General features: G+C 29.3%; 4 protein-coding genes across 4 annotated transcripts; 2 read left to right on the top strand and 2 right to left on the bottom strand.

Moving 5' to 3' along the window:
* Positions 1-3393: 3393 nt before the first annotated feature.
* Bma-pdl-1 (conserved hypothetical protein,hypothetical protein) lies at positions 3394-4774 on the bottom strand (the record flags this gene model as incomplete). Its single annotated transcript, XM_001894557.2, has 5 exons — positions 3394-3475; positions 3780-3885; positions 4125-4250; positions 4415-4503; positions 4737-4774. The coding sequence occupies 5 exons, from the start codon at positions 4772-4774 to the stop codon at positions 3394-3396; spliced, it is 441 nt and encodes a 146-aa protein (XP_001894592.2).
* A 995-nt stretch (positions 4775-5769) lies between these two features.
* Positions 5770-7177, top strand: Bma-chch-3 (Uncharacterized protein; the record flags this gene model as incomplete). Its single annotated transcript, XM_001894558.1, has 5 exons — positions 5770-5823; positions 6101-6222; positions 6317-6414; positions 6684-6802; positions 7052-7177. The coding sequence occupies 5 exons, from the start codon at positions 5770-5772 to the stop codon at positions 7175-7177; spliced, it is 519 nt and encodes a 172-aa protein (XP_001894593.1).
* A 967-nt stretch (positions 7178-8144) lies between these two features.
* Bma-rib-2 (Exostosin family protein) lies at positions 8145-11941 on the top strand (the record flags this gene model as incomplete). The annotated part of the gene is made up of 10 exons (XM_001894559.2): positions 8145-8393; positions 8550-8815; positions 8942-9218; positions 9481-9620; positions 9821-10046; positions 10177-10354; positions 10629-10795; positions 10985-11128; positions 11326-11485; positions 11751-11941. 10 exons carry the CDS (start codon positions 8145-8147, stop codon positions 11939-11941), a joined length of 1998 nt encoding a protein of 665 aa, XP_001894594.2.
* A 1174-nt stretch (positions 11942-13115) lies between these two features.
* On the bottom strand, positions 13116-15704 carry Bm18166 (Uncharacterized protein; the record flags this gene model as incomplete). Its single annotated transcript, XM_043078198.1, has 6 exons — positions 13116-13287; positions 13644-13737; positions 14109-14211; positions 14527-14619; positions 15320-15443; positions 15673-15704. 6 exons carry the CDS (start codon positions 15702-15704, stop codon positions 13116-13118), a joined length of 618 nt encoding a protein of 205 aa, XP_042934132.1.
* Positions 15705-16448: the final 744 nt, after the last annotated feature.

Below are 16448 nucleotides of genomic sequence, written 5' to 3'. Positions count from 1 at the left end.
TAATTTCAATTATTACCTATTAAAATTCAAATAAAATTTTGTTACTAAAAAAAGAAAAGAAAAACGCAAAAAAAAAAAAAAAATTGCTACAATAGTCAATGAATGATAAAAAGGACAGGAAGGTAAGAAGATCAATTTTGGAAGCAACGTTTATTTAATTTTAATAGATCGAAAAAGAAATTAATGTTCATCACATCAAAAACAGGTTAATGAAATAAACTGAGAGAGAGAGAGAGAGAGGGAGAGAGAGGGAGAGAGAGAGATGTATGAGACAGCCTCTTTTTATACTTTACATTTCAGTTTTATCAGCTGATTGATATGATTCATACTCGTTTAAAGGTATAATGATACCTGGAAGACAATTATGGTATCATTTGTTATCTAACAAAGTATTTTATGATGTTACTCGAGTTTTTATTTTTATTTTTATTTTTATTTGCTTCGTTTTAAAATTTATTTTCTGGGATTTTTTTTTTCTTAGAATTTTGCAAATTGTTTTGAAAGTTTCAATTTGCAGATGCAATTTGCAAACAAATATTATTACATTTGATTTAAAAATTTAACCACTACTTTAATCTAAATATTATTTTGAATCTTGAATTTAATGTGCAAATATATTATAATTTCATTTGTTGATACATTGTTTTAATGATAACCATTATGTGCACATATAATGACACAAGAAGATTTGCTGATCTAAAATCGATTGTTTATCAATTATCGATTAGTGTTTATCAATTATCGACAAGAAGATTTGCTAATCTAAAATCGATTGTTTATCAATTATCGATCAGTTCAGAAATAAGAACTTATTTACAAAAGAAAAACAATATTTTAAATCTTACACTCATATTTTGTCTTACTTTTTCTCTTTCCTAATTTTAGTGAAAACGTACGATTCCTGAATTAAATTTGCAACTGAAATATTTTCTCTTTTTTTTTTTTCATGAATTTCTCATGAAAATTTTTACCAGAATTTCATATCGAATTTTATTCATATATTATTTATGCTTGTATTCAATCACTAGTATTCAGCATGTCTTTAACAAATTTTAAGGAATAAATTCTGAAATAAATAATCTGAGAGAGATGCACTCTGTAAATTGTTACAAGCAAATTTGTTAAAAATTTCATCAACTGTTGACAAATTCATCACAACACAACTTATCGATTTTTAATTATTTTTCGTTTGAATTTTATTCATATATTATTTTTGCTTACATTTCGTATTTATTTCTACAAATTAACTAGTTTATAAAGTATACAATTTTAAAATGCCTTATAAGAGAAAGTACTAATGTCACTTAGAAATCTTATAATTAATTAATCTTTCATATAATATATTATCTCTCATATAATATATTAATCTTTCATATAATATATATATATTTCATATATAATATATTTCTTCATTTCCTTTTTACTACATTTATGGAAATTTCATGTGTATTTTACATATCTCAGCTTTACATTTTAGAAAAAATATGGAAAATTTCCAAATACTTTTTAAGAAATAGAAAATATCCATCAAATTAACAGTTGCAATTAATAATGGAGAAATTGGATTGTGCTGAAGTTGAATAAATTTCATATTCATATTATATAGCAATAGTTATGTTTAGACCAGTGATAAGTGACAAGTGATAAGGTAACATATTAAATTACCATATTCCTCATTAAATACCATTGAATGTAATATTATTACAAAATTATCTGATGTTATCTGTTCGAAATTGATAGCAATGTTGACATTAAGTTCAAAATTATCAACTTAAAATGAGCTTAAGTGATAAGAAAGTTCCGAAGATTATGAATGGTTAATTAATGACAACTATTGTATATTATCAAACCTTAAAGGATTGCTATAGTTCAAATAAAGTAATTTAGTAGTAAATTTAGTAATCGATGAAAATAAAGGGAATCTTGTCAGATGTTAATTGTATTGAAGAATATTGGAAATGTTTAAAATCAGAAGTGGAAATGTTTAAAATGTTTAAAATCAGAAGTGAGCACTGAAGTACTGTAAATGCATGAATTGTAACCATTTTGAAACAATGATATATTTACTGGTTTATGTTGAAAATGAACGAAGATGAAAGAATAATTACAAATTCATAAGCAATTCAGCATGAAAATTTGAAAATCTATTTTAAAAAAACATATTTGACAAAAGAATTTGAATCTCATTTAGGTTTGCATTATTTTAATTGATCAAAAAGCCGGATGGTTAAAGATAGCATTTCCATAAATTTCCATTAAACCAATGGAATTGATAAATAGCAGCTAATTTTAAAATCACTACAGCATGCTTGCTTTTCTTTTCTTTGTAATCGAATATTGCAAACAAACTTATCCATAATCGATTTATCGAAATCGGAAAAAAAATTAAAAATAATTTATTCAAGTAACTTATAACTTATTTCCAAAGTATCCAATCATAAATAATAGAAATTTTAATCATTCTTGTCAAATGATCCGATAAATATGAAAATATTTACTTTCCCTGAATTTTCATAGACGGAATTCTACACTAAAACATAGTAACTATATACTGATATCTGTTGAACACTTTTTTTTTTTCGTACTTTTCTAGAACATATGTTGAAACTGAATGAAGAAAGTTGACATTTCACCTGAATTCATTCTTTACAAATTTGCATTCTTTGAGAACTTTTTCAGCAGGTAAACAATTCGAACAACAGTGAAGCAGGAATACTTAAAATAGTTTTAATCTGTTAGAAAACATGTGAAAATGGTTTAACTCTTTCCTCCAAGGAGTAAAAAGGTTGGATTAAGAAGTATTTTATTCTTATAACAGTTCACTTAACCCTAATAGATATTTATTAAATTGCAACTAGATGTATAAGTTATAGACAACAATCAACCTTAGATTAAAGCATTTGACAGTACCGTGATGCTATCGAGAGCACTGAGAAATCGTTTCACAGACGGGAATGAATGAAGAAATTAGCCAACTATAAATATGATCATTTTTACCATTTCAAACTTTTTTTAATACTTCGGTTACAATTTGGAACCTCTTCTCCCTAATTTTATTGATTCCTCATAGAAATCAACAGGTTTGAAATAAATTTCACTGGAATTTCAAGAACAAAATCATCAAAATTTCGTTATAACTGCAAGCATTAGAATTAATGATTTAAAAGATCGAGAAAATTCTGTAGTTTCTCGAGAGTCGTATAGTATAGCTTCACATATATTTATAGTATAGCTTCATTTTCTGAAGTATTCATTTTTATTACATAATAGTGATATGCTTCAAGATTATTGGCCATATTTTTCATATAATACAAAATATATCGCAATAATTCTCATAAAAAGTCTGGAATAGTTTAAGAGAAGGTAAAATGCGCTCATTTTTCATTTTCTTCATCATACATAGAAGATACGAATCTGTGACGTGCTTACCAGCAAATTATCATCGTAAAAGCTCGTCTCGATTACCACATTGCCACTACAACTGTCACATTTCAAAGAACGATGACAGAATGTCACTTTCCGTTCAGTTTTGGAGTAAGTTAGCAATGCATTCTTTAGTATTCAATAGAATGTACAAAATGGAACATAGAGAAAGATTGCATGGTATGCACGCAAAGATGTATACCATCCGTTATAAGCAGCAATTTACTTGGTATTTAATTTTTGACTGTTTAAAATATAATTAAAATAAGAACAACCACATCCTCATGGATTTTTTTTAACTTAATATGTAATTCAAGAAATAAATGAAAATATATAATCGGCAACAGTAAACTTGCCTTAACAATGATGCAGGCAGCATCTGTGCCTCTGGTGCGGCTTCGATTAAACTCTGCCACGTATTTGTTGATTGTGGTATTACAAATCCAAAATCAAAAAACCATTCTAGAACTCTTTTTAAGACAAAGTGATTTCGATTAAAATAACTTAGAATTTTGAAAAAAAATTACGAATAAACTGCGAAGATTTACTCAATTCTGGCAATGATTTAAATTAACAGACTGTAAGTAAAACTCCAAATGGTGCTTAACCTTTTATTATACGGACAGTTTCAGTCCGTATAATAAAAATAACCAGTAACATAGGGATTCAGATCAAAACATCCTTCTAAATTAACAAAATACCTTCAATAATATCGCCTTTCAGGTAAACACGTTGCTCTAATCGAAATTTATTTATTTTTTCGGCCGAAGTGAAATTTATTTCACGCGACACTGCCCGACATTTCAAGATACTTTTAGGTACACGAGCTGCAATATGTTATCGAAGAACTTTGTAGGAATTCAAGCTAATTAACCATTATTTTACAACCAGTGACAAATACATCTATGCATTTGTTCCTAATTCCTAACATCTAACTTAATAATGGTATCTTTAATCTATCACCTATTTGAAAGAACAGTGATTAACAAACCTTGATGTTCTTTTCCTGGCAAGGCGAGATCCTCATAACTTTGCCATAACACTTTTCCACTTTCCGCATCACGTAAACTCATCCAATTCCTACAAATTCATATGCCAGTTCACCTAATCACCACCGATATTATATAACTACGATAAAAATGTAAAGTTTTGCATTCTTCGTTCAAATAATTGATGCTTAATTAAAATAAATTATTAAACCATCAAGTTAATTACAAGCTTAAATTGTTTATATTGCTATGTTTTTCATGTACTTTCACAAAAAAAAAAAAAAAAAGTGCATAAAAAGTATCAAAAAAGACAACAATACGCACAGCTTGAATCCTTCCAAAATTTGCTGAGCTCGAGACATAATACTATATGATACAACAGCATAAAGAATATTCTTCAACACACGGTCTGTATTGAAAGATTCATCCTGGAAATTAAACAAATTGTTTTAAAATCAAAAAAAAAAAAAAAGATTTGCTAACAATTTTTGAACATTTAAAATAAATGAAACTTTCAGGGTAAAGTTTTTATTGATTGATCTACAAGATCAGAATATGACATAAAGTGTAGAGAAAGAATGCGATTTTTTTTTAATCCTACTCCAATAGAAATCTATTTAGGAAGGAATAGCTATCCCCGTAATTTAATATTTGATAGATGTTTCAAGAATGAATATGGCATGCAGTGGCAAAAGCTCAAATCTATGCTTATTTCATATCGAATCGACTAGAAATTTGAGAAGCATAGTCCATTAATGTTATAGCTTAGCTTAAGATTATAATAGCTTAGCCAAGAATGAACGATAGGAAACTGAAAATTTTTTCTCAACTTTTTAATTAAAATAAGATATAGCGTGTAATGGTCTCAGATAGATTTGAAGCATGAAATTTACATAGCAGTATAATATCACTTAGTGCAAAATGAATAGAGTGAAGAAGAAATGCAGGAGAAATCGAGAATATTTTCAACGAGACAATCCGCCTAGAGGATCCGGTCGCTAGGTGACAAACGCTGGAACAACGCTCTCATTCATGCATCATATCATATCTTCTAGTAACTTAGAGATGAAAATCTTATTATAATAAATAACCATTTAAACAATATTACATAAATACCACAGCAAGTATCATCAAATCCTTAATCGCTAACATTTAAATTAAATTTGAAACTTGAAATTTCACAGCGTGTTTAATGGGGGACTGCATTATCTGAAGAGGGTAGCCTTGGGTAAATTTAGTAAAATCGGGAATGGGATTCGTTGATTCTGATGATTTCGTAGAATTTGTTCCAGTTCATTCTTTATCTGATCATATATATGTAATATGTTAATGTTGCAGTATAACTTTCTATTATCCTATGGGATCATCTCAGAGCTATGAAGAAAGCAACCGTTCCGATGATCTTCCGAAGGTACCGTTTGTTTTTTTCTTTTACTTCTTGAAAATTATTTTCTAATCCTAAAATGGTTGTTTACTCGTTGTATGAACGTCTATTATTGATTTGATAGAATAGGAATATTTTCACCTCCAATAATTTTAAGAATTTGTGTCTATACATTGTTGCTATTTCATATTTTGCAGAATTAAAACTCTTGTTATTAAATTAACCTATAATAAATTAATTTAAGCTGCGATAAGAGTTATTTGATTATTTCGCCTTAATTGTTTGTGAAAGCTCTCATTTTCAGGTGATAAGAATCGAGCGAAGTGAAATACCGGAAGAATATAGGACAGTTGCGGTATCACATGATGTTGTTGATCAGATCCTAAATTTGGGAAATCCGGAAAGTGGGATTGTCAATGACTTGAGGTACTGTTTACTTTCAAATTTTGTTTGGAAAGTTTATAAAGTTCTGATTTACATATTTTTTTAGGCACTTAAATGTTGTATTGCAATAATTTAGGAGGCAGTTGGCCGAGGAACACCAAGATAATCTCAAACTGCGAGAACAAATAAAAAATCTTTCAGAATCAAAGCTTTCATTGCAAAAAGCTGCAGCCGGTTAGTTTGTATTTATTTATTTTTCTATTTTTAGGCAAACGTCATTTGATTAAGCTTTGTTCGGATGGAAACTGCTTGCAAATTAAACCTAAGATATTTCAAATTGTGATTAATGGTATTTTTTAATTATTGTAAACTGTATTTCAGTGCTATGTGATGGGAGTGATTAATGATAAATTACTTGTTCCTTATATATGAATAGGAATGTTATTAGTAAAAAAATGAAACCTGTGGTGTGTCTGAAGATTTGAAATCTACTGATTTTTTAGGAAAAATCTCAGTAACTGATTTGCAAGCACGAAAGGATGCATTTGATGAGACAGTGAAACGGATTGAAAAACAGTACTTCTCTTACCAGCCGGAAAATGTTTGTAAAACGTTTGAAAATGTAAGTTATTATTTAATATTAAGTAGTAATGGCTAGCGAATATTTCATTTCCTTTTCCCAAACATTTGTTTTGATACTTTCTTCCCACGTACGTTTTGATAAAAAATCATATCAAAAAGTTCGTTTAGAATTTATCAAAAGTTAATGACGAACTGACTTTTAGTTACTGATCTTTTCTTAATGTTTTTATTGTTCGTGGGCATTAAATGGTAGATGATAGAACTGAAATCGTTCATTTCAACTCTTCAGGATTTAATGGAATGCATTATGAAAAATAAAAACAAATTACTAAATTGTACATCGTTTGCGGTGGATATGACGAAATGTGCCAGTGATTTCCGAGAAAAAGTTTTGAAAGAAGTGCCACATTTATAACATATTCTATATGTTTATTATTTGGCTCTGCTATTTTTATTTTTTTTATCGCTAGCCAAATTATGTTAATGTAGTTTTATTCATTTCACGTTTCATTACAAAAATTTTTTCGTGTACGGTGCGAAGGGATGGAATATCGGTATATGAAATAATCCTGAAAATGGAACTTTTTTAAATTATAAAATCTTATTTACTTTTGAATTATCTTATTAACTTTTAGACTTTTTATTTATCTTGTTTTTAAATCTTATTTAGTTTTGCAAATCTAAAACAAGAATACTTATGAATATAATTTTTTAAATGAAATTTTGTATTTCTGTAAATCGACTTTTGTTCTTTACAGAATGTCCGTATACGTTATGTATTGGTCTTATATTTTATTATTTACTATGTGTTCAGTATTAAGTGTTAGGATGATGTTACTATTTCGAAATGGTTCTACTAGGTGCTTTAAAATTCCTTTAGATTTTTAATAGAATGTTAGTTCTGCCAAAGTTCAGTTCTTCAATAGTTCAGGAAATTCACTTTTCTTGCTGTCAACTTAACCTCAATGTTTGTTACATTCATAACTTAATTTATATAGTGTTTCTTTGAATATATATAACTGATAGTTTATGTTTCGTGGTTTTTTATTCTCTGGTCTTGATTTTTTTTTCTTTTTTCTTTACGCGTGGTATTAATAAATTGCTCAGTACTCAGAGATTTGATACATTTTGTTGGATCACAATTATCAAATATTATTTCGAAAATTTTCAAACTATAGTGAAAAATGCTGTAGATTAGGACAATCGCGATTATAATACCTAATGGATAGATTAAACGGATTGGTTTAACTGCTGCATGCGTAACTACAAACCTTTGCATTTGAGTTTTGGTGGTTTTCATAGCTGACCGCTTTTTAGGTTTGGTAATGGTTCGGCGAAGGGGGTATGCGTTCGATCTTCCTTGTTTTGAATATTTATGAGGAATGCGATGCAGCTGCAGCAGAATTGTTGTGCTGTTGGCTACATTATTTCTTGGAATTGCATTGTGGAGTTTTAACAATAAGAGACGATACCAACAGATTTTGGAATACCAGATTTCTTCAGATGATATAACAAAATTAGAAAGTGGCAAAAACTGTACAACAGATACATGTCTCAATTTATTGTCATGTTCACTTCATGACGGTCAGCTAACTGTCTTTGTTGAACCATTCATACGGGTCATCGATGAGGTGAATTATTTTTTGATAAATGTTGGAAGAGAATAGGAAATCGTAAAGATTACTGGATGATAGAATTCTAGTGAAATGGAATACGATGTATCACGGAGATAATCCGCAAAGCGATTTGGAATAAACTGTTTTGTCTGAAGTTCTATAATGTTTCAGAATGGCAAAGATATAACGCCGTCACCTTCAAGCGAGTATCTCGAGATACGTTCAGTGATTGAACGATCCAGATACAGAGTTAATGCAATTGAAGATGCCTGCCTTGTTGTGCCTGGATTTGATACTCTTAATATTTATCGTTTCAATGACGATGAATCATCTTTTTCGAAAAATTTCAATGCAGGTGCTCGCCTGAACAATCACAATGTGCTCATATTTGCATTTGCTGGTGCCAGTCTTCTTGATATTAATGCTATTATTGCAAGGTTAATTCTTTTCAGAAGAAAACATGCTCTAATCTCTGTTATATACGGCAGAGTATGCAAATAAATGATACCTGGGTACTTCTCAAGCATTATCTTGGGCATATGAACTGATAGATCTCTTTACAGGACCGGATCTCGTCGTAAAACTTTTCGACGTGGCTTTGATTTATCGCTGCCTTTATGGAACCCCTATGTTTCACCATCATCTTTCTTATCCTCTTTGGAGAAATTTTCATATTTTATCGTTGTCCCGATAAAATTTGCTTCACACAATGTTAAAGTATTATTAAAAAATTTATTCAACGAAAATGATTGTCTTGTCTTGGACGAATGCGATGTAACAGATGGAAATTTCTTATGCGACAGTCGTGGGGATGCCCACAATTTGGGAACAATTGTTAAGGTTCGGATTTTCTGTTAACAAAAAAAAAAAAAACCTTTTATTCAAAATCAGTAGTAAATGAAAAAATTTGTACTCATAAGTCAATTTATATATAGGAATACAAAATTACATTTTATTTGGATAAAAATGCTGAAGAGATCAGAGGAAATGGTGTCGCACAAATTAATAAATAAGGAAAGGGACGTTTCGGGACTTTCAGCGTTAAAGGTTTCGAGATCATACAAATATATTTATTTCAAATAAGAGTTTGAAAAACTTTCAGGAAAGTCAGTTCACTTTGATTGATGATCGAGTTGCTGGGTCTGAGCTGTTATTAATGTCAGCTTTACGTGTTGGCTCCATTCCTGTTATTATCTCTGATTTTATTGTTTTGCCCTTCAATGAAGTGATCAATTGGGATTTGTTAGTTGCTAATACGCGTAAACTCGGAACAGATAATATACAAAAAGAATTTCTACTAAATTTGTCGAGATAATGTCCAGTAATTCAACGCATTGTTCTAGCTGTAAATATGCTGTATTGTATATTGTATTATGATATTGCATACAGATCCTAAAGTAAAAATTGAAGTATTTTAATTCAAATTAGTCCTGTCCTTTCAGATTGTCATTGACCTTTCCCCGAAGTCGTTTGTCTTCTGTTCTCACATTCTTGCGAGTTTTATCATCGGAACGAAAACAGCGCATGAGAGAACAAATTTCTTTCGTTTATAGTCGTTATTTTTCTTCACTTGAAAAAATAATCCTTACGACTTTAAGGATCTTGGAGAGACGTATTATTCCAAATTCATTTACAACATACGACGATTGGAATTGCAATTCTTCAAAGGTAGAATAATTTTAGAATCTGTACATTTAAAGCTATTATGCTTTCATTTTAATCAGATGTTTTGTACTCTGCAATTTCTGAAATCAAAATTCTACGTGATTCGCTGACTTGTCTTACATTTGTATTACAGAATTGTTTTGTTCCATCGCTCTTCCATCCTTTCCACACTTCTGCTGAGGGCTTCACGGGTGTTATCTTGACATACAATAAACTGAATTCATTATTTGTTATTATACGATTGCTTGCCAAAGTAGCCAGCTTGAGAAGCATTGTCGTTGTGTGGAATCATGCCGGTGAGCCTCCTCCAAGTAAGAAACTTTTTTATCCATTAACTTGTTAGCTATTTCAAATCTAGCATATTCATGAATATTATTATCACGATTGTAATAATATGCGATATATGAAGAAGCAAAAGTAATCAAACAAACAAACAAAAAATTATGTTTATTTTACGAATTTAATATATTCTCAGTTAGTAAAAGTGATTTTCTGTCCTTTTACAACAAGTTCCTTTTTCTTTACGTTATGGAACTGTTTTTTCTTTATGTTATAGAATTATAAGAAACGATTTTTATTCTATAGTGACCGAATGGCCGCATATAAATCAACCCATTCATATTATCCATATGGACAAAAATATGCTGTCCAATCGATTTATTATGTTTTCGGAAATAACCACAGATGCAATATTCTCGCTTGACGAGGATACAGTTGCTATGAACATTGATGAAATCGAATTTGGCTATCAGGTATCATATCAATTCAGAAGTTTCAGAACACAAAAATTTTCTGCAGTCAGGAATTTCAGCAGTAATTTTTTAATAAAGTAAGTCTACAGCATAGAATTATTTTGATTCAATTTATACGCAAAGACATTATCATCGTTGGACATCCAATTAAACGTGAAAATATCTGTAGTTTTATAATCATTGTCTCAGACATGGCGAGAAAATCCGGATCGTTTGGTCGGATTTTTGCCGCGAGCTGCTGTTTTCAATGAATCTACCAGGTTATATGAATACCACACGGAGTGGGCAAATTCGATGAATATTATTTTGATGGGTGCTGCATTTTATCACAAGGTTAAGTGAAACCTGTTTACTTTCAACTCTTTTTTTTTCTGGGAATAAAGAGAAGCAATTTTTTTTTGGCATATCATTAATTTTCGTAGAGTTTCATTCAAAATTTGAAATTTGATTCGTGTTTTAAAATTCAATTGAATTTGTAAAACTGGCAATTTTTGTTCACTAATATCTAATATCGTAATTTCTTTCTGCAGTACTATGGAATGTTATATCACGAATTATTACCATCAGAAATAATCGAGTATGTGGAAAAGAATAGAAACTGTGAGGATATTGCGATGAATTTTTTAATTAGTAGTGTAACTGGAAAAAGTCCACTGAAAGTTACACCGCGAAAAAAGTTTGTTTATCCAAGTAAGTATCCATCTCTTATTGGATATCACAATGGTTACTTATTTCATATATGTGCTTTATCGCATATTTAAATACAGATAAAAATTTTTCATGTCCTAAGTGGCAGAACATGCAGTGAAGGTCTGAATGAAACTTCCATTAATGAATGAATATCTTTTTTTTTTTCTAATGTGCGTCTTTCAGTTTTCTGCATTTTTATTTGAATTTGAAAGTGTTCAAGTCACAAAGTTAAAACCAAAATGTACTGCATGTTTTTGTTTTTCAGAATGTGTTAATAGTGATATGTCGACAAGGAATGTTCAATGTTTGCTCCAGCGTTCTACTTGTATTAACCTATTTATTTCATATTTTGGTTATAATCCACTAGTTACAAGTGTTTCAAGATATGATCCCGTTTTATATAAAGTACCTTTCGGAGGTGTCACTAACCCATACAGTCAGGTTGGACCACTTTGAGAAGGTGCTTCATATTGTTCTAAATTGAAGTTCTTACTACTATTGCTCATGAAATATTCATAGCTTACAACTTTCACTTCTAGGTTTAGTTTCAACATTTGTTCACTTAGTCATACTGTGGATTGAAGTGTAAAAAAGTTAGTATTAAAAAGGAGTGATGCATATAAATTGGCCTATAATGATCTGATTCGTGTAAAGAATGATATCATATCCAAAGATAATACATCTCCAAAGAACCAAAAAAAAGACAAAAGGGTCATAAATTCATTCACGTAAATATTTTGTTCCTCGCAGTGCTTAATATGCTGCTTGATTAATGATATTTTTTAGGCATTATAAAAATTTTTTCAGACTTTTTTCAAAAAAATTTTTTCAAATTTTTTATATTAAGTCATAACTCGTAGGAAAGTTACTTTGAAAACTTTGCTAAATGTTATTATCGATTTATGTTTTCCGCATATTGTGGTGCTATCTTTATAATCATTGTGTATTATCAGTCTGTGCCTCTGTTTCATATTGTTTTATTTAAATTATGTTGCTCGGGTTTGTTTTTTAGTTCTTGAAGTTGATTGGACAGTGTTGTTTTGAGAAAGGGGAAATCTTGCTTTTTTTTTTTTTAGCAAAACTTTTTGGAACACTAACAACCGTTTTCGACCATGGATTTGCAAAGGTCGAATTTCCTCTTTTTTCCCCACTTCGTCTTTTGTCTCTTCCCCACTATAGCTTATATGATTGTGCTATCATTATCTTACTTTTTTCTGTGATTTCCAAATACATGGCTCTACTTCATTTTGATTTTCTCTCTGTGCTGAAGTTTTGCTGCTATTGGTGATCTCATCTATTCTAATTTGTCGAATACACTAATTTACTTAAAATAAAAATTCACTGTAATTGTAGATGGTTACTTTCTATTCTTCTTCACTGGATGGAGTTTTTGCTATATTGAACTTTTAGCTTATTTGCATAAACATTATTTGTACTAGATAGAATTCTTTCCTTCGAGAACTTTGCACATAACTTTATGTAATTTTTAAATTCAAAACAGTACAAAGAGTTTTAAGAGAGAACAAGGAAAAGAAATACATTATTTGATATATATACATGGCTTTATTATCAGATCACTTCTTCCTCATATGGGTAAATCTTCTGTCATGTAATTATTCATTTTAGATACCTAATCTTTTTTTGTTGCTGACTTCTGTTTTGCAGCTGCGAACTCTTGTTTATGCTGCCTTTCCAGATTGATGGAAGCAAAATACTCGCGTATATTATAAGTTATAACGGGCAAACCTCGTGCTCGTAATTTGGCAGCAAATACCAAATCACCGTCATCATATCCTACCCATCTGCAAAACCATTGGTGCTACTATTGCAATTCATTAAGCGGACTGGATTTGCTAGAAAGAATTTTTTTTTTTCGAAAGAGTATTTTACATATATTATAGAGATAAGCAATTCTTCTACACATCTAGCAGAAAATCAAATTTGTGTTATTTCTTTCCTATAGCAATTAATGGTAACTAAATGGTTTAATTTCCTAAATGATAGATATTTAAGGTAACATTTCTTCACATTTTCATGCTTTCATTGAAAGAATGGAAATTCCCCAAATACTGGGCAGTATATGATATGGGGATTTTTTTTTTTGCGTATATTGTTAGTTGATAACTAACCTTGAATAGCATCAAAAGTAAGAGCTAACCGAGTGCTGAAAAACTTATGTGTCCTTCTATGAACATACCATCCAAAAAAATAAGTAAACGCTGTCAAAAACCACAGTACTGTAAGGACAATGTCTGCAATTGAAATTAAATTATGAACTTTGGGAACAGTATGCGAAAACTAATTCTAATTTGCTGTTCAGACAGTCTTAGCTCTTTAGTAGATTTGAATGATATGATAACAATAGAAGTTTAGCTTAATTTGGTCTATATATAACCAAAATAAATGGAAATTTAGGAAGTTAAATTTGGAAGATCGAAATTTCTTTTAAGGTCTATGAAATGTTCAATACAACTAATCTAAAGAATCAATATCTTTGACTAAGAAATAAATTGATCAGGACGATTTGATTATTGAATTATAAGTATCATTCTCGAAGGGTCTTGCATATATCAATGAATTTCCCGTACTGAATATCATAATCATGAGAATCCTGATAACTAACCTAGGATAGTTTTGCGCTCACCGGAATTGATGACCATCCATATTAAGGCAAAAAGGAACATAACAGCAATTCGGTAATAATATAATGCTATAAGAAGCCGATGCTGGAAGTTTTAGAAGATTTACATTATAATATATTTTAATATATTATAATATATTACTATTATTATATCCTCTTACCATTTGCTTTGATAACTTGCGCTAAATTCATAAGAAATTGAAAAGAACTTAGTAATCAAACGAATGAAAAAAATTTAGCTGAAAATGCTGAAAATTCAATTCAAAAATTTCAAATCAAACTTCAAATTCATGAATTCAAAATGGATTTTCTATTTTTGTTTTCTTTCTCTAAATTACATTTGTTTTTCTTCATCCTTTATTCTCTTATTTGAAAAAAAAAAGAAAAATAGAAAACTTACACCAATATATAATCCGACAGGTCCTGAAAGATATGATACGAAAGAAATATAAAGGACGAATAGTGGTACTACAACTGGCCATGTTAATGGATCCTGAAAATATTCATTGAATGTTGCTATCAAAGTTGTAATTTTAGTTGCAAATATCATATTTCAAAAACTTATGATAATTTCAAATATGCACTTAAAATATTACTGAAAATTATAAAAAAACAAGAAATAGAGTATCAATGATTTAAATGCAAAAAATGTACGGAAAGCGATAAAATTTGCAAATTTAAAAAAAAAATTAGAGATCTTAGATTTTTCAAGAGAAAATTGAAATTGCAATTCCTTTATCCACAAAAAAAAAACTGAAGAACTTAAGGAATACTATAACTTCGGGTTGGCATTCACACCTTTAATACTTGAGGAAATTTTTAGAACATTTCACGATACAAAAAGGAGTGTTTTTTAACTTTGAAATTTAAAATTACAGAAGAGAGCATAAAAAAACAACGAATTATTACATATATATATATTTTATTATATTCAGTATAGTCTTTATAGAAATTTCAATTTCAATTTTACTTTACATTTCTCTTCGATGACCAAATCATATACCTTACAATCAATTTCTTTCTTTCAGTGACCTCTTGAACTACATTTAACTCTTCTATTGACAAAAAATTTCCATGCACTTTTAAATTTGAGGAAAAAAACAAAAGTTAGAGAAACACTTCTGTAGAATAAATTTTTTTTTTCAATTTAAAAAAAAGTTTATTTCATTTGCGTGAATTTCTAAAAATTTTACATCATGATAATGAAAAAAAGCAATGAGGAAGAACATTGAACACGTTGACCAGAAATCGATGATACAAAAAAATACACTTGCCACATATGAATGTAAAGCTCCACAGCAAACATCATATTCATCGCTGGAATTTTTTTCCTTAAAATTAAAATTGAACAAAATTTATTGATCATTTCAAATTTAAACATTTTATTAATAATTCATTTGATATAATATATGCTTGATTTGAATAGTTTATTCCATTCACTGACAGACAGATATATTTGATTTTTCAACTTCAACTTCTCTGACACAAGTAGAATTAAAGGTCAGAAGCTAAAAGAAATGTAATCAAATTTGTCATCCTAATTCACCTGTCATCTTCGCCAAGTTCCGGAAGACACATTGGAAATAGAAACTGTTCAATTGAAAGCAAAAATAATGAAATGACATTAATTTGAACGGTTTCTTAACTTTATACACTAATAAAGGTCGCATTGCAAGTGATTAATTGTTGTTGTAATCATTCCATCAAAAATTTGATATCTTCAATTTTAGAGTTTTATTTTCAAAATTATAGATGAGTCTACCATTATATAGGGTCATACACATCTCAGGATGATGAGTCGTTTGATCAACAGTAAACAAAAATAAGTGGAATTTTAAACATGTTTACTCGAGTCCTTCCACTCTATTATCTCTCGAAAAGACTAACCAATGAAGTAACTTCTTAACTTTTCATTTGTCATGATTAGGTTTTATGCTTAATACTGACAAAATGAAGTATTTCTGAAAGTATAAAATCCTGGGAAACACAATTTTTAATAATTGAATTTTTCTACATACGAAAAATTCTGAAGAGACATCAACTTGTCCATTCCATCGAGAAAATGACTCGAAACAAAAACAATAACTTGCATGAGCAAATGAATTATACTTTTCTATTAGAATGATTCAAGATTAGCAACGGAAATGAAATGTCAAAGTATGCAATGTGCTAAAGTACATGTAATTTTATTGCAGTAAAACATTAAATTGTAATGTCAAAAAAAAAGAGCGAAGGATATATTTTACTCATCATTTAAGATTCGAATAATATACTTAAACAGAATCCTAATAACAGAATTTTTTTTTTTCACTTTTTTTGACT

This window comes from Brugia malayi (genome assembly GCF_000002995.4).
Source record: "Brugia malayi strain FR3 genome assembly, contig: Bm_v4_Chr2_contig_001, whole genome shotgun sequence".
Taxonomy (NCBI): Eukaryota; Metazoa; Nematoda; class Chromadorea; order Rhabditida; family Onchocercidae; genus Brugia; species Brugia malayi.
The sequence above is the reverse complement of the archived record's forward strand: the minus strand, read 5'-3'. Positions and strand labels throughout refer to the sequence as shown.